The 18,734-nt window shown below is 41.2% G+C and overlaps 3 protein-coding genes across 3 annotated transcripts; all 3 read left to right on the top strand.

Annotated features, from left to right (window-relative positions):
- Positions 1 to 377: 377 nt before the first annotated feature.
- On the top strand, positions 378 to 1,230 carry MELLADRAFT_85168 (uncharacterized protein; the record flags this gene model as incomplete). Its single annotated transcript, XM_007408574.1, has 2 exons — positions 378 to 618; positions 686 to 1,230. 2 exons carry the CDS (start codon positions 378 to 380, stop codon positions 1,228 to 1,230), a joined length of 786 nt encoding a protein of 261 aa, XP_007408636.1.
- A 4,196-nt stretch (positions 1,231 to 5,426) lies between these two features.
- MELLADRAFT_85169 (uncharacterized protein) lies at positions 5,427 to 7,629 on the top strand (the record flags this gene model as incomplete). The annotated part of the gene is made up of 10 exons (XM_007408575.1): positions 5,427 to 5,450; positions 5,534 to 5,583; positions 5,625 to 5,645; positions 5,869 to 6,019; positions 6,129 to 6,197; positions 6,261 to 6,859; positions 6,929 to 6,992; positions 7,079 to 7,382; positions 7,479 to 7,568; positions 7,622 to 7,629. The coding sequence occupies 10 exons, from the start codon at positions 5,427 to 5,429 to the stop codon at positions 7,627 to 7,629; spliced, it is 1,380 nt and encodes a 459-aa protein (XP_007408637.1).
- Positions 7,630 to 12,054: 4,425 nt separating this feature from the next.
- MELLADRAFT_71551 (uncharacterized protein) lies at positions 12,055 to 12,760 on the top strand (the record flags this gene model as incomplete). Its single annotated transcript, XM_007408576.1, has 1 exon — positions 12,055 to 12,760. One exon carries the CDS (start codon positions 12,081 to 12,083, stop codon positions 12,354 to 12,356), a length of 276 nt encoding a protein of 91 aa, XP_007408638.1.
- Positions 12,761 to 18,734: the final 5,974 nt, after the last annotated feature.

Here is an 18,734-nt window from a genome sequence, read left to right on the forward strand (position 1 = left end):
GATAAATATAAAACCACCCTAGTTAAGGATCAAATAAAGAACCGTTTTAATGAGGTGAGGTGATCTTTGCTTCCTTTTTCACAAATACTGACCTTGCATGTCCACCTAATTCCAGGCCAAAAAGCAATACACCATTGTACATAAACTTCGATCAACTTCAGGTGTTGGTTGGAATGAAGAAACCAACATGATTGAGGTCGAACCAGATTTCAGCTGGCCAAGCTATGCTGAAGTAACTCTTCCTGTTCTAGTTCCTTTTCTGATCATCTTGCCAATTGAACTGATGTATGTTGTATCAATTTGTTAAACCCAACCAATACCAGCGTAACCAGGGTGCATTAGTATACAGAGATAAACCATTCCCCTTATATAACACCATGAGCGAACTAGTGGGTGATACTAACTTGGCAGTTACTGGGATTCGCGCTACTGGACCAAGTTCAAAGAAACTTCGAGCAAAGCAAGACCACCTCACTGCGGAGGAGTTGGCCCTTGATGATTCTGACAAAGAGGAACTTCGGGAAAAAGAAGATCATGTCAGAGGAGCAGAGATGATAATTGATGATTCTGACGAGGAAGGTCTTCCTTTGTTTGACCCTCACAGCACCAAGCCTATTGGTAAGTTGTCTGAATTCGTAATCTGTTCTTTCTCTTTCAACTTACATAATCTTTATTATCACAAAAGATCAACCTGAGACTATCATCGAGCAAGATGAAGATCGAATTTCCAGTCCCGATGCGACCTCCAAGATCAAGGGTAAATCTCCTCAGTATCCGAAATCCACTCAGATCCCTGCTCACGATCCTCCTAGCCAATCCAAACCCAAGGTTGGTCCTCGCACCCGTCCAGCCAGCAAAGCCAATATTGCAACTGCTCTCAATAACGCCGCTAGTCATGGCCAAGCCCGGATGAACAGTGCATTACAGCGTGAGAAGATCCGTGCCAGATCATCAGCTGCTCATGATGCTCGCAAGGCCACCCGTGCTCAAGAAGCAGCCCGACTCGAGCAAGAATCTTTAGCCCTCAAGCAATCTGCAACTCCTTCGTTAAAACAAGCCATGGAGATTTTTAAAGCAGATGCCACAATCCAATCACAAGATGACAAGAGTCGACTTGCGGGCTCAAAAGTCTTACGCACCGAAGATAATTGTGCATTCTTCATTCAATTAGAAGACAAGCTACGTTGGCCCTGGATTTTAGAAGAGATCGAACTTTCCACTCAGAAATGATTGATTGAATTACCATCGTTTCTCATCAATTTCAAGTAGAACCATCTTTGAAATCAAACGTGTATGTTCAATCAAACTTTTGACTCAGAAATGGTTTATCGCCTTCAACCTTTGTTTCTCATCGATTACAAGTAGAACAATCAGATCAACATGCATCTTCTTCAATCTTTCACTTCATTCTGATCAACAACGAGAAATTCTGACTTTTTATGATTACAAGTATGTAGCATGATCGGTCTTGTGCCTCATCATTCTTTCTATGTGTATCTTCTCAGATCTCGTTATATTTTTGTCATTTTTATCTCATTGAATCTTTTACTCTGGTTGTTCTTTTAATCGCTTCCACTTTTACTCTGGTTGTTCTTTTAATTGCTTCCACTTTTACTCTGGTTGTTCTTTTAATTGCTTCCAGTTATCTAGCATGATCAGCATGATCATCTCAATTTGTATGTTGTTATCAAGCAAATCAAATCTTATTTGTCAATCTGAACTGATCACTTATTTACTTAAACGAGTAAAAATATCAACAAAAACGCACTCAAACATAGAAAAAGTGAGGCGAACAAAAACGAACTCAAACATAAAAAAAGTGAAGCAAAGGCTTTAGTCATGTGATTAATCTGAATTGATCACTTATTTACTTAAACGAGTAAAAATATCAACAAAAACAAACTCAAACATTAAAAAAGTGAAGCGAACAAAAACGAACTCAAACATAAAAAAAGTGAAGCGAAGGCTTTAGTCATGTGATTTACATCTCTCAGATAAGGGTTTCATCTTTAAGAATAAAGTTGCCTCAAAAGGAAAGGGTTGAAGCGATGAGATTAAAAAGAAAAAAACAAGAAGCTTGGGATTTGATTGTAAGTAGAGATAAAGATAAAGACCATCATATATGACTAAGAATGTCTATCTAATCACTTAAACTGAGCTTCTGCTAAGAAAGCTAAACGGTCTGCAAATAACAATAAAAATGAGGTTTTGTTGAAAAAACAGAAAGAAAGGTGTGATAGCTTGTGAAAGGGTTGGAACGGTGAATTTAATGCAATGTCTGATGGAAGATGAGTTTAAAAAAATGAAAAACTAAGTCAATTTGATTGTATTGATTGTAAAAATGCTGAACGATGAGGTTGAGCACTTGAAAGGCTATGGATGATGAGCTAAATAGTCATCCCACATTGCCATAGCCAAACGGTCTCTTGCATCCTTTGCTTGAGTTCGGACTTGATCAGTGGCAGTCCGATATAAATTTGTGTTTGCCGCTAGCCAGGCTCGATCGTTCTCCAAATTCTCCACATCGTATTCATCAAAAAACCAGTCTTCGCCTCGGGTTTTGATAATGTTATGAAGAGTACAGAGAGCAATTACTAGTGATGGTTGTGACTCGATAGGATATGAGTGCATATCAGCAAGTATCTTAAATCGCTTTTTGTTCACGCCTAATAACCTTTCAATGACATTTCGTAGAGAAGAATGTCGAAGGTTGAATAGCTCTTTGTAGTCTTGAGGACCCTGGCGGCCTTGAGCCCATTCTTTTAGGTGATATCTTACCCCACGATACGGAGCCAAGAAACCAGGCTTGTTTGCGTACCCAGCATCAGCTAGATAGTATCGGTCTTAAAGAGCAGAAACAGTCAGTTGGTACTCGAATCATGATCAAGAACAATACTGACCTGGTGGAACTACAAAGTGACCTTCCCGCCTTGCCACTTCAAGCACTCGAGCATCAGCTGCTGAGTCCTTTGCAACCAGCGAGGACAAAGTTGAAGGTCATGTTAAATGAGCAGCCTGCCAAAGAACCATTTTTGGCTAGAGAAATCCCTTTCGATTTCGGTATAAATTCTTCTTCATTTGATGGAACCAAATAGCTTGGATATGTGTTCCATCAATGGGCTACCCAATGCATACCTTCAAACCACGGAAAGCGTTTGGGGTCAGAAGAGATCTGAGGAGGGCAAGGTGCGTTAGTGACCTGGTTGAGTGATGAATTCGCTGGAGAGGTTGTCCAACACATGTCGAACAATATTGAAGTATCGACTGACTGTGTCTCCGGAGTGCTGAAACCGTTCTGAAACCATTCGATTGGTCGCACCATTTCCTACAGTGTAGAGGAACATCATGACTTGTTCGCGTGCCAAGACATGGATGGTGTCTTCGAGGTATGGATTCAAGATATCCATCAGGTTCAAGAAGGTGCGTTTGTCCATCCGGCACACTTCACCAAAACGGACTGGGCTTCCATTGAACACCTCCTGACAATATGCTGATCCAGTGAGTGCTGAAGTTCGACAAGGGATTTTGGGACGAAGGCTGCTGGCAAGCTCTTCTACAGCAGCCTGGATGAGATCATCAAGCTCTGACTCCGAATCAGAAGATGTGAAGGCTTCAGATTCAGAACTCGAAATCAAAGGTGAGGTGTCTGTGGAAGAAATGGTGGAAGAATCGTTGCCAGAAGTTGTGAGATCATCCTCCATTGCGTCTGGAGGTGAGTCGATATCCGACATTGTGTGTTGTATATATGGACAGATTTTGGTCAAACAGGATATGGATAGTACATGAGATTTCAAGGATAATATGTAGTATTGAAGCTCTGTTTCAAATAATGTAGTATCAACAGGCATACTACATTATGATTCTTGATACTGTAGTATAAATAAACGCTACCGAACGGGCCCTTAAGTTCTGCCTTGTGTGAGAAAAGACCATAGCAGTGTGAAGCGGTTTCTACATGTGCACTGCTTTAGAAACTCATAGTGCCTCACAAACAAAAGTGTAGCAATTTGGCCTTTTTGCATAGCACCAAATCATTATGCTTGTGAAATTAGGAGATATAGAGTGTCAATGGTTGTGTTGGTTGAACAAGGAGGCAGAAGATGGTTGAGAGGAGTGAGGGGCCAGGCCATTCAAAGCTGTTAGGATTGGGGTGAGGGAAGGGGTTGGTATGGTGGTCGGGTATCTTTTGGGTGCCTTCAAAGGGGTGGTCATGGTGGAATAGCCACCATTTGAGGAAGGGGTATTTGGAACTGGTCCGCAAACGACACTTGGGTTCCTACTTCTTGGAAACAATGGAGATCTTACACTTGAGTGGTAATATTTACAAGAAACCGTCGTTCCTTTGGGTTTCTGTAGCATAGAGCCTCTTTGATATGGTTCTTTTGTTTTTCTCTTGTTTTTTCCTATCTTCCTCTCTTTGTGTTTGCTCCTCCTTTTCTCTCAGGTTTCAAATAAAACACCAAAGATTCGTCATCCGCCGGAATTCGCAGTAGTCAAAGATTATCAAGTTGTCTTGGTTCAGGTTTGTCTCACGCTTGTTTGTTGGCTTTGTCAAGCAGAATGGTGCATCACTGCAGGTTATTGCTCCGCGAGCCACCAGCGATCCAGTGGATCACCACTTGAAGCATCTCAGGTCACCACAGATATCGCAGAGTGATTTTCTTGTCTCAACCTGGTTACGACGGACTGTCGTCTCCCCATCTCGCTTGAGGCACAAACTACCCCGGAAGAAAGAAACCAGTGCAACACAAACTGGTGGCATATCAGTTGCTTCGTTTTCCTGCTGATCGGTTGCACTTTGATTTTCAACATACAGAGTAGCTTCAACCTTTCGCCTTTGTTCTCCACAACTGTACGTCTTGCGCTAACAAAGATTTCCTCATCACCACCTTCTCCTATCTTCTCCTTTTGTTAAGTTCAGTTGAACAAGGCTTGGTGCGTGGGCTTGACAATGCGCCCTTTTTCTCTGCTACGGTTACCCTCCGCATCATGTAGTGAATTTACCAATGCTGCATATGTATACGCTTATATCTACTTCCTTTCTCGATCTGAATAGCCAGTTTGCTTGGTAAATCTTATCCTTAGTCCTGGTTCGATTCCTTCGGTTAAGTTCCCTATCAAGCTTGAGCTGGACTCATATACTACCGATAACCTTAACATCGTTTATTTCGATATCAACACTGGATACCGATCATCGCAAGAACAATACGGCCAAGTCTGTACATGATCGATGGGTGTCTTCGGTGGATTATCAAGGATACTGAATCGGCCAAAGATCACTTTTCAGATTTTTTGGGTCCTCCTTCATGTTGCGATTTTTGCCTACGGATGGTGGTTACAAGCCGCAGATGATCGATTGGCGATTCTTAATTTGTTGAAGTATTCGGTTTGGTCATCTCGTGGAGCTGGACTCTGTCTAGGTCTTGATGGATTTTTGCTCTTCTTACCTGGTGAGCTAACCTCTGACTTCTACTTAAAATTTCATATCATTTTCTATCTTAACTCTTCTCCAATTTGCCTCTACCATTCCAAGGGTGACGAAAAGAAATTGAACTTGTCTTGCATTCGGCTTGGCCCGCCACAGTATGTCGGAATTGGATTACCTATTTGCGACCTCAACTAAGATGGCTCATTTCTTTTGACGAGTATGTACACCATGAACTTCAGAATCAATGACTTATTTGGATTGGCCTGTCAATTGATATTCTTCTTCGATTTCCTCAGTAATATTTGGTTTCATCGTCAAGTCGCCTACACGACATTATTTTTTACAATGTGACTCTTGTTTTGATCTTCCAGGTTCACGTCTGTTCAGGATAAGATCACTCATGTTGTCTTGTTGCATACTTTCTTCATCTGGTATTGTAGCATCCACACTACTGCACATTATGTCAATATGTATGGGGTAGAGACAACGCAGGTACGGCCAAACACAGCGATCGGGATCATGTACACCCAACCAGGTGGATTAACTGGACATTTGATGTTGCTAATCATGGTTCTCATGTACACGACCGCGGTATGTTCAGACTGTAGTGATGAAGGAATCCTCAACCTAAACATGGACGTGAAACTTATCTGGCTATGCATCTTGATCATTCTGTACAATCCTGGGGTCAACACAACAGCATCATAAAATTCGCGCTCAGTGCTTCGAGGCCTTCTGGTACACGCATCACTTGGCATTCTTCTGGGCGGTAAGCGTTTTCTCTTTGAAGTGGTCTGAAGACTCAATATTCATGATGTTTGTTATTTCTCAGCTTGGACTTTATTTGCATGCTACTGGTTGCTTTGTACGGGGCGCTTCACCAGGAAAGAAAGTGGAATGCATTCAATACAACTCTGTATATCTTACGGTCTGGAGTGGAATTGCCTACTTTTGTGATCGACTGTGGCGTGAATTGAGAGGTCGAAAACCAGCTGAGATCATCGCAGTCCTAGTTCATCCTTCTGGAGCCATAGAGATTCGATTACGGAAACCTGGATTGAAATATGTATCTGGACAATGGCTCTTTCTTCAAGTTCCTGACATCTCCAGTTTTCAATGGCATCCATTCACGATCTCTAGTGCACCCGACGATCCATTCGTATCGATCCACGTTCGGCAAGTCGGAGATTTTACTCGAGCTCTAGGAGAACGGCTTGGAGTGACCCAGGCGCTTACCGCTAATCTAAGTGGAAAGGGTCGGACGGAATTTGTAGACATCACTGGAGTAGGAGATGCAGCTCACTTGCCATACGTTCGGATCGATGGTCCTTATGGGGCACCAGCACAAGACGTATTTTCATGTGATGTGGCTATACTTATAGGTGCTGGGATCGGAGTAACTCCCTTTTCAAGCATCTTGAAAAACATCTAGTTCGTCGGATCATTTTCTCATTTCCATTGAGCCCGTTCATCAATTTAATGATTATCTATGTTTTTCAGCTATATGCAGCAACAAGGTAAATTAGGGTCATTGAGAAGAGTACAATTCATTTGGCTGAACAAGGTGGGTTCAACAGCTGCATTTTGAATGATATTTTCAGCATGATGTATATGTTGATTCTGAATCGGGTGGTTGATAAATCCCAATAGGACGTAGCTGCCTTCGGTTGGTTTCAAGCGCTTTTGAGACGACTTGAGGAGATGCAGACCGATGAAACATTCTTATCCATGTCAATGTACTTGACCGGAAGTGTGGATGTAGACCTGATCACGAATGTGTCTATCAATGATCCAATCGCCTCGGTTGATCCACTTACCGGTTTAAAGACTCGAACACACTTTGGTCGGCCTAAGTGGGGTCAAGAGGTCTTTGAGCCTGTTCGCAGGTATGTTCAGTCTGATGCGTGGTATGGGGCCGAAGCATCTCTGAAAACGAAGATTGGAGTATTTTATTGTAAGTTGAAGAATCTCTATTTGATCTCAATCTACTGTCCTTGAATTTGGTTCTCTAAATCTCACATCCTGGTATTATCTATCATCATTTGGGCAGGTGGACCAAGTCCTTTAGCAAAAACGTTGAGAAAAGAGTGTCTGAATCATACCAGCAAAGATGTACAATTCGAATTCTATAAAGAAAACTGTAAGTCGATTTCTTTCCTCTGATTTCCCGACTTGTGTGGGTGAACATTCCAGATGTGTGAACATTCCAGATGTCCATGGGTGGATTGATGGCCGGACTGACTTCTGATTGCTTTCTGCTTGTGTGCGCGAAACAGTCTAGTCACACATACTATAGCAACATGAAGAAATGTAACCAGTTGTTAACTGAGTGGACTGTTGTTGTAACTAAAACACTATTATGCATTGTTATGATCCTTTATACCATGAATTTTGGATGAGTTTCAAATGATGCAATTCACTTTGGGTCAAATGCAAGATGTTCATACAAACATTCAGCAAACTAATCATAATCTTCATCTTGGGGTCTGTGATACAAGATTCAAATCCACTTCAGATAAATGCATTTATTGCAAGATGATGGTATGTCATCCCTTTTGTTCTCTTGCTCCCATGGAGCCCATGGACTTCTTTGTTGCTAGTCATAGTACTACTTTTTGTGTGGACAATTCCTTTCTGTTAGTCTCTTCTCTTTTGCAATAGAAGATCAGACTATAACTCCCTTGCCCCATCTATGATAAAGAATGTGCATCTAATAAGCATCGATTTCATCACCGGTGGATTTCATAAAGCGGAGTAATTTTGGTGTGTCTTAAATTTTGTCTTTCCCTTGTGAGGTTATCATAAAAATGGAATGGGCCATGGGGTACTCTGATGTTGATTGGAGTCTGAGATGGGACTGTGACACTACAGAACTGCATACCTGATATTTTTCACTCATGCTATGCTACATCTCAAATCACAAAAGCACTTTTCTATCTTGTATAGTGCATCACATCAAGACTGGTAGAACACCGGATCTTTTCTTTTGGTTTTTGTGCGGGGCTGGGCCGAATCTCAAATTTCTGACAGAGATGATTTATGCCTGGGATATGGCTTGGCAATCCATTGTGAAGAAAGATGATGTAGACGACAAAAGGACGTCCACTTAGAAGGATTGACTTGAATCTTTTCATCCAAGTAAGATATTTCCCATCTTTCCTCCGACCCAAGAAAAGAAACTCAAATATTGACCGATTGAAATCTCGCAAGGTAATCTCTAATGAGATGATTGTTCAAAAACATTGGACTTCATGGTTTTTAGCGTGACGATTAAACCCTTTTGTGATCTCAAACAATTAGTCAGAGAATATAAATAATCATCTCTTTCATTTGACCTTCAACCTTCAAACCTTCTCCCAGATCTTCACCCTTTTCCTATATCATATTCATCTTTGGCCGACCTCCGAGGTCTTCACCAGCAAACGTATTGTATCTTGGAGTTTTAACTGCATAGCCTCTGGCCAACATCCCCCGTAAAACTTGAGTGGTTTGATGGGGTACTTCGGTGAAAGAACTCTCCTTTTCAATTCATGGTTCCTGCAGTTACTCTTTATGAAATTGTGAAAATGATGTTTCTTGTTGAATCGACGTCCACATGCTGTGAGCCTGTGATCAAGGATATTTTGATGTTTGACTCTACAACCCCAATCAATAGCTTGTTGTCTTTACGAACCGAGATATAATCCTTAGTTCATCATCCATCATTTTTATCAAATCTTCTTGTTCCTCAATTCTATTCATCCTCAAGTCCTCCCAGTGAGCCATCCACTTGACAACTCTACATATCATCGCCTTTCATTCCTACAGAATTTCTTTTGTTTCTCTCTATGCGTCTTACCCCAAGCCAGTAAATTCGGATCGATCTATTTCACTCGCAGATTGACCGCAATCTGTACAAGTACATATGTCAAAGAGTTTCCGTTAGGTGTATGTATGTATGTATGTATGCACAAAAATCCTTCTGTTGACCATTTACGCGATTGATCACACGTCGATCTTAACTTTCCACAGCAATCCATGTTGACATGAGTGACCTTACAAATCCAAAATGTCGTATATAAATGCTACACTTTTCGACTTTGAGTGGGTTGAATTGGATCAAGTATAAACCCTGAAAGCTCAATCAGGTGGATATCTCAATTTCATCAGGTTTGAGCTCTCTCTCTTACTAAACGAATCTTAACTTTCTTACTCATGAGTCATAGCTTGATGACGATGAAGGATTATCAGTTTGATAACAAATCTTCCAGATTGGAATTTCCATGATTCATTAGAACATGCCATCTCCTAAGCTGGATGACCCAAAGAATTTCGCTCCTAGATGAGATGAGCGTGATGAGCTGAGGATGGTTACCCTCTATAGAGTTGAAGGATGTTCGAAATCTTAGCGTGATGAGAAAAGCGTGTCGGTTGTGGGCATGAGAAGAAAGAGCGGAATTGCAGAAGTGGGGAAAAGAAAGTCAGAGGATGGGAAAAAGTTGAAGTATATTCAACTCGGACTGAGATTGATTGAGTATGTTGTACAACCTACAAACCACCAAACCAGTACCACCTTGAAGCTATGCCATCGATGAAATCCAAAAAAAAACTCGCCGTTCTATTCTTGGTGTATTCGAATAAAATTCACTAGAGTTGATCATGAAAAAGTGATTGAAATTAGAAATCTCGATTGGTAACCTTCCTACAGTCAAACCGGAAAAGCTTGACCGATTTTGCCCGCAAAACTCGAGCAAATTGGCGGGGAATTGGTGGCAAGCTTTTCCGGTTTGACTGTACAAAGAAAAAAATATATATAACTGTGTAGAATCAAAGACCAACAAGTTAAGAATCTTAAGCCAAATCCCACTTTTCTTTCTCATCCGCGAGCTCGTAACTTTATAAGTACTTGCTATCTATTTCGAATCCTTTTCCATTCTCCCTTTTTTTCCCCCGCCTTCAGGATCTACATAAGAAATTTTATTTTTCACCTTATCATTTGACTACATAATAATTCTTCGAAGACCATCGTACAACCCTACAACCATTGTATCAGAGTTACACTTTCGGTTATTATACCTACATAATTTCCTCCGTACCACCTCATACACACCCTTTGGAAATACCCAACGGAAGAATTGTAGGAGCTTTACTTAGTTTTTGTTGTAGTGAATTCACTTCACACCCTTTTGACATTTCCCTCCATCCTTATCTCGGTCTGGCACTGTATTCTTTTAAACAATAATCTGCTCTATCTTTTGACGACTATATATCTTCCTCGAGACCTCGTGCTTTTCTCATCAATCCTATCTCATCGTCTTGAACTCTTAATCCTTCGTCTGATTGACTATGTCATCATCAAACATGACTGATTTGAACTCTGTTGGACGAATCACAAGTCGGGAAGACACCAAGGTATGCAATTTTGCTTTGATTCATGTTACAATTTCCTTCCTTTCCCAATCTTCTTCAAACTTGCTACTCTTCCTATCGCCCTATATTCGCGTCTCTCTTTTCAAATTGACCTCATTTTTGTGAGAAGATTTCAACTTATCATTTTGTTATGATCTTTTTTTCCATCTTGCTTTTTGCTTTCCATCAATGATGCATCAGCTTCGAGCTCCAGCTAGTCGTACCTTTCTTAGTGAAGGTTTTCGAAAGCTGCGAGGGAAACCAAGTCGTGACTCTCCTCTCTGTCATACCAACTCTTCTTCTCAGTCTAGTTGTTCTCTGTCGCATTTGAACCTAGACCCCGACCCTACCGAATCATCTTTAATTCTCTTATCTAGACCTGAATCAATACAAGTTCCTGACTCTGGTCCTCTACCTACTTATCTGGCTCAGCTAAGCGGCATCCATTACGTACGAGATCCTAATCAGGATCCTGACTTAGACGCAGATAGTATGTTGGACGACGCACAATCTATCGCCGAATCCGAAATCTCTATGGCTTCTCCTTCCGAAGATCCTACCACCAGTGTCTTACCTATATTGGACGGCGGGCTTGGTGAATCAAATGGTCCAAGCGAAAGCGAGTGCTCGTCTTATTCCACTCGGTCCCCGGCTCAACATGAGCTATTAGACATCTCTCCCGCGAACGTCATGAATCAGAGTCGACTTTCACCCCGCACCTGTAAAGCTGCATTTCCTCCGATCGACCTTGAATCGCCATATGCCCCTCATGCCCCTACACCACCTCTTTCTCCACCTTCGATACCTGACGTGGAGGAAACTATCCACAGGTCTAGATTCATACCTAAAACCCTTCGAAAACTACCATCGACTGCTTCAATGTTTCGAAAGGAAGGATCGGGTCACCGAACTCAACGTTCTCTCCAGAGTATCGATTCCTTTGTACCTCGCTCACAAGGATCATCTATTGATGTTGAGGGTAAAAGTTTTGACTTGCAAGCTCCTAGTCTATTGAACCCAACACGAGTTCGGACTCAATCTCGTTGTAGCGCAACCTCGGGTTATTCTTATGCTTCAACCAATAGTCTAAATGGATTCAAACGTCACTTTAGATTCGGTTCACAACAACATTGTCCACAACCTCAAACCCCAATACCCACAACAAGCTCAAAAGACCAACAAACCCCAAATGCAAATCGAACAATAAGTTCTACATCAAAAGGTTTAAATACTATTCTAGCACCAATCAGTAGAATGAGAACTTATGCTTCACTTAACAATATCTTTAAAGTTCGTAATTCACATGCCACTGTTACACCTTCACCATTACATTCAACAAGCAATTCACCAGTACTTGATAGTCATTCTGCTTTACTTTCACCTGATTCGGGTTATGAAATCCTTGATCCAATGCTCACTGATCTTGCTTCACCTAAATCTTCTTCTTGATCTTCATCATAAATTATCTTGTATCATACCTTTTTTTTTTGTTACATTTTTCTATTTTGATTTTTTTTTACTGTTTTCATTCCTTTTTTGACAATTGAAAAATCTGTATCGTGTTTAATTTTTTTTTCTTATAAATCATTGATTATTTTGTTTTGATTGTTCTTTTTTTCGGTTCTTCCATACACTCATTCTATTCAAAAAATTGAGGTTGGTTACATGTTAAATTAGTTTGTCCTTTGATTTCTTTGATTCTTTTTTCGACTAGATAAACTTTAGTTGAAATGGTCAATCAATTTAATCTTATCTATATAAAAAAATCTCATCAATGTGTTAATGATTTCTTTTGAATTTCTTTCTATATTTTTCTTGTTTTTTTCTGTTGTTTTTTTCATTTGACTTGATGTTTATAGAATGTGTATAGCATATTAGTTTTTTTTATTATCTTACATTTCTTGAAAATTTAAAAACTCAAAAACTCATTTTGACTTCTGTTTTTATGTCTTGTTGGACTCTTGAATGGTGTTTCAATTATTGATCAGCTTTTGTCAAAAATATGCTCAGCTTACTGATAGTCTTGGGACACGATAAAAGAAAAATCACATAATTTCAATGTTATTTGTTATTCAAAATTTTGGGAGGAACTCAGATGGAAAATTGGTACGAAGGATCTGCTGTAAAAAGTCTCCTCAATACATAGTTGATGTTCAAATAAGTCTGCATACATTCACAAATAGCATGATGAAATTTCAAATCATGACAATCCCTGTATTGTTTAATTTGTACCATTATCTGTCTTGATGGTATTGAGAAAATTCACAGGGAAAATAGGGATTATAATGCCTCTGCAACTTTTCCTGTTGAGTTTGCCATCTCTGATTCTTTCAGGGCCATGGCCAATGGCCACACTTGTTGAAATATTATTAAGACTGGTATGTAAACGGGATTGAGTTAAGATTGGGTTCTGGGCTTGGTTTCTTTCTTAGTTACTTTATTTTTTTCTTTATTCTTATTGTTATTGTCTAAGAGTTGTTTTTGTGTATTGTGTCTAAAGTTCATCTTTCCCAACAGATGTTGATGAACATCATTCCCAATGTGTTGAACAAATTGTTTAGTGATACAGTGCCTGCCACTGAAAGCCTGTAACGTGCTTCCCTGCAAACAAATTTTTACATTTCAGATGCTATGTTTGTTGTCTACATATATATAGAATCAAATATCATTGACATACATAGGTGGATTGGGCCATTGAAGCAGAATCTAGGCATGTAAGGATTAAGCCATAGCATATTTTTTTGCCTTGCCCCTTGGAATGGGACCTCATGTTACATGTGACTAGGGCTGTGACCCGGCCCTGAGAGTTCGTGGCCGGCCCCGGGGCCAAGCCCGACCCTGGGTAGACCCGAGGTCCCCTGGAAACTTCTCAGGGCCGACCAGGGCCTGCCCGAATCTCAGGCCTTAGGTGTCCAGGCAGGGCCGGGCCCAGATTTACGAGTAAAAAACCCTTGGAAAGGGAAAATTTTTATATTATTTTTGGCGAAAACAGGATCGGGCAGACGGCCGGGCCGGGCGCCCGGGGCGCCCGCAGGGCTTTGCACCCTATTCTGATTAGGTTTCAGAGCCCCGAGGCCGGGACCGCCAGCGTTAAAAATATCGCCGGGCACCTTCGGCCGGGCAGGGCCGGGACCGGGTCACAGCCCTACATGTGACCCTATGTACACATTTTTTTTTAAAGTGCATTTTGGCATAATTGCATGTTACACTCTCTAATCAATTAATGAGTTTGGACTAGTCTACCTAAGAAACGGTCATCTAATCGGCTACAACGAACCCTATGTACATAGTCAAGTACTTAATGTATGTAGTTAATAGGGCTGCGACCCGGACCCGGCCTCTCCCGGCCGGCTCTGCCCGAGCAATCTCAGGGCGCTCACAGTACTCGCCCCGGGGCCGCCAAGCCTAGCATGCTGATGATCACAAGCGCGCCCTGAGGGTGCTTTGGGCGGGTCGGTCGGGTCGGGCGGGTCGGGCACCGGGGCTGCTGATCATTTTCCTTCAAAAAATCCCACGGTAAGTCACTCTTTTACAATTTTGTCAAATGAAATAATGACTCTCTGAGTGGTTTTTGTGGCTAAAAACAGCCCCTGGCGCTGCCTGGCCCCAAGGCTTCAGACTCAGGGCATGCCCTGCCTGGCTCTGATCCATTTTGGAAGGCCTTTGGGCTTTGCCGAGACCAGGCTGCGCCCCGGGGCTGGCCCTGAAAGTCCAAGGCCGGGTCGCATCCCTAGTAGTTAAGTACTTAATGTATGTAGTTAAGTACTTAATGTATGTACTTAAGTACTTAGGGTATGTAGCAAGGTACTCAGCCTATGTAATTAGGCACATAGTATCTAACAGCACTAAAACAGCTCAAGGATACTTATGAATCCTCCTCACAGCATTTCCTTGCAGCATTTGCTGGAATTTGGCAATGAGGCTTATACTTTTTCACCAGCTTTTCCACATCACCGCAAGTGTATCCCAGGCTACAGAGATTCCCCCAGGTCAATATACAATGAGAGAGTGACAATGAAAGAAAAAGATAGCTTACTCATATGCAGAGTGAGTCCTATCAATCTTTCTGAAGAAGGTCCGGATTGTTGTTATGGAGCAATTCTTCCAAATTTCCTCAAATCATTCCTTTGATTGTGCAAATGGTGAGATTTTGAAATTACCTTGACAAAATTCTGTACAGAGAAGCTGGATTAATATAAATGGCAGAATGATGATAAGTTGGACTTTACCTTGTTTCATATAACACCAATACAACTCAATGGGGTTCAGCTCACAGTGAAATTTGGGAAGGAATAAACAAATGTGACCAGCTTCTTCAATCACCTTCTGAATCAGACATTTTTCTTTCAAGAAGTCGGACTGTAAGCTGAGAATCCTGAAGGCACAACAGCTTGAAGATTGGAAATGATCTTTAGTTCTTGTATGAGATTCTTTGTCTTCATCAATGAAATAACCCTGAGCTTCAGCCTCTCGTATCAATTGTTCAGATCTGATCTCTTGATATTGGCAAACAGCTGACTTTTTACACTCTTTGCATTTCCCTAAGAGGGGGCCATTACCATTCTGGACGGACTGCAAGCTGTAGAAGTCCCACAATCCACGCTCTTGAAGTACAGCTTTGATACCTTTTGGTTGGCTGGCGAGATCTTTATCTGGATGATCAGATGGATAGACCATTGATTGTGGTAAGCTTTGTTGCTCAGCTGGGATGTTTGGATCATCGGTTGGGATTATGGTATTGCAAAGCATATTTTGCTTACCACCAGGATTGAGATTCATGTTCTGAACACGTAGAGCTGAAGTTCCGTACGCCTGATGTGCTGAAGAACAGTCGAAGATGAAGACACCTTGTGATTTTGGGTGCAAGAGATTGAAGATTGGAATCGCTTGTTCTTGAAGTTGAGTTATTAACTGAGTCATATCCCACCAAGGATCACCCTTGGTCCCTGGGTAGATGACAACTGCTGCATCACAAGGTAGATCGTGAGTTTCAGAGTCGGGTAGAACAAGCCGTCCTGTAGTTTCAAGAATGAAGTCGGAGATGTGGATCAAACGGCCTGCGCTCTTAAATCTCAAGTCAGGTGTGTCAGGCAAGAGCCAGGCATGCTTGGGTTGTTTGTTTGCATGAACTGTAGATTCATCATGATATACAAATATTGTTTCAGTTGTACCTGTTTCAGGTGACCGACTTTGCTCCAGATTGTCACCAAAAAACTCAGAAGATCGAGCTCGCAGTTCAGCAACATCTGCAAGATACTTCTTGCGGTATTTTACAACGTCAGGACGTTCGTGACCATCGAAATAGATCGATTTCTTGAATGAACTCTTGGGGTTGGAGATTCATCCTGTACATCCATCAATAAGTTGTACGCTCAGATATCATCTGGTTGATTCCACAGTCGGGTAAAACTGTCTCATTGACATGACACCGGAAACTATGAGGAGTGACCTTTTCAAAGATTCATGAACAAGGTCACTTTCTAATTTGTCCCATAAATTCAGAGCACAAAAACAAACCTCTCCAGGCTTCTTTGTCACCAGCCACCGGTAAATTGACATCTCTACTTCTTTGTCATCTAAAGCTGATGCAGGTCTTGATGACTTACCAGTCGCTAATAAAGCTAGCTTGCCGTGGGTGATCAAGTTCTCAGCTTGTTGGCGAATTTTTCGTGCTCAACTGGTCCCTGTAGTAAACTTGGGCAATTTTGAGGGTGGTAGGCGGCGACAGGATGACTGAGCAGTGATGTAAGAAGCATTGACTGCAGGCAATTTTGTTTGACTAAGAGTAAGCTCAGGCCTTTGGGTGTTGAATTCACAAATCTCGTCAAGTATCAGGGATGGATAGGTAAACTTTGGATTGGCCAAGCGTTGTTTGATGTACAGTTCCATGGCCAATTTCAAAGCAACATTAAGCTTGTCAAACTTCTCATAGGATTTCTCCTCCCAAGTCAAACAAGTCTCAGCCTTGACATGTTTTGACCAATAGTTCTCTACGCGCTCATCAATCCAGGCATCAAAGTTGGGTGAAATCAGATTGTCCAAGCCCGAGTCTTCTTCAGCAGTCTGATCAATTTCTACAGAAGGTTGTTCTTTGGACGCTGACACAATTTGAGAATCAAGTTCTTCAGAACCATGGCTTATCAAGCTTTCATTCAGATCAGTTTGATAAGTCGGAGCTTTCACATTGGGATCAGTTTGATAAGTCGGAACTTCTACATTGTTGAATTCAGGATTTTTGGTTTGTACTAGCGAAAGAGATCTTGGAATAACAGAAGCCCAATTAGAGATCATGTTGATGTTGCCCCCAAGTGCCTTCTTTTGTTTTAAGAGACGGACATGCTTTGTCTGCTTAGGAACAGGTGCCGGGAGAAGTTTTTGACGTTTAGGACTTGGGTTTTCAATTGGTTTCCAATAACCCTTTGTGATTTGGCCGCTAGAATTCTTACGCTTATAATTTTGAATGGCTGGATACACAACTTTCAAGGTGAAGATTAGCCATGGTCTTGAAACTACTGTCATGTCACATTCTTCCTCATCATCCAAGTCTGTGATGTTCTCAAATACTTGTCTGATGATTTCATTTGATTCTTGCAATTCATCTTGATGACTTTCAATCAAGGTATTGGCCAGACTGATATCTTTGTCCGTAGCTTCTGTTAAGTCTATGAAGTTACTGATTGACTTGTCAGAGATTTGTTCGTGGGTACTTGTAGGTGATGCTGGATCATTTGAAGAGTTAGGTGCCTGATGCTTGCTTTCTTGTTCTCTTTTTCTACGTTTATGTTGACTTTGTTTTCTAATGAGACCACCATTTTACAGGAAATGGACAAGATTATGTAAGAAAATAAAATGATTTTTCATGTGAAGTGGAAAAATAAGTTTCCTCAACCACTATTTGATGGTGGCAAAATTTTGCTCAAAAATGGGACCGGGGCCACAGTGTTGCAGGCTTTCAGTGTCAGGCACTGTATATATTGTTGTTACATTCCCATCTCACTCTCTTCCCTCATCTTTTGGAAAGAGAGTAAGTTTTTCCTTACTTGTTGATTAAGGCATCTTTTACTAACTCTCATTGTTGTCAGATCCCATCAGATCACAATCTCCTTGAGCTTTATAAGCTTAGAAATCTTTTCTCACTTTTATTAAACTGTTCCCCCGTAAAACTTAGGTACATTAATATTTCTTTTACTTTATGCTGTTGTTGGTGTTTATCTGTTCTTTTTGTTTCTTATCTTGTTTAGGTTAGTTCCCAGATCTGCATATCTGTGGTATTGGAGAAGGGTGCTTATATGATGCATCATATTGATAGGTTCCCGGTCTTTTCAGCCATTTACAACACTCACAAGGACTGCCAGATCATCCCTTGATGTCCAGAGGGTTCAAAGCCTTGCAGTTGCATCTAGAGTGCGTTGCAGCTATGTCCCGTCTGAGCAGCTCAGATATATGTGGTTCCAGTGCCTTAACTCAATGTGTATCAATGAGGAGCCACACAAGTTCAGCCATTCCTGGTTTGGGAACATAGGGCTGTCGCAAGGGCTGTGAGACTGTGTCTCAGTTGCTGCTGAGACCCAGACCAGCCTTTTTTGCAACATGTGAACCCCTCTCTGTTGTCTGATAAGATCATCAGGAGTGAGTTCATTCACAATATGCAAAGATTTGAATTTGACAGTCAAAAGTTGAAGAAGTTAGAGTTTATTGAGACTCACCATGTCAACAGCAAGAGGTTCTGCGGAGGTTCTGCTCCGCAGAACCTCCATCTCATTGACAAAACCTGCAAAGTATAAAAGGATGATCCTTTTAATAATTAAAAACATATACCATTCAAAATATAATACACCTCTATCACTCAGTCTCAAGAGTGTACCAATTCTAGAAAAAAGCTCATAGCAAAAAAACCCTGTTAAAAGCATAACAAATT

The sequence above is a fragment of the Melampsora larici-populina genome, assembly GCF_000204055.1.
Source record: "Melampsora larici-populina 98AG31 unplaced genomic scaffold MELLAscaffold_13, whole genome shotgun sequence".
In the NCBI taxonomy this organism is placed as follows: domain Eukaryota; kingdom Fungi; phylum Basidiomycota; class Pucciniomycetes; order Pucciniales; family Melampsoraceae; genus Melampsora; species Melampsora laricis-populina.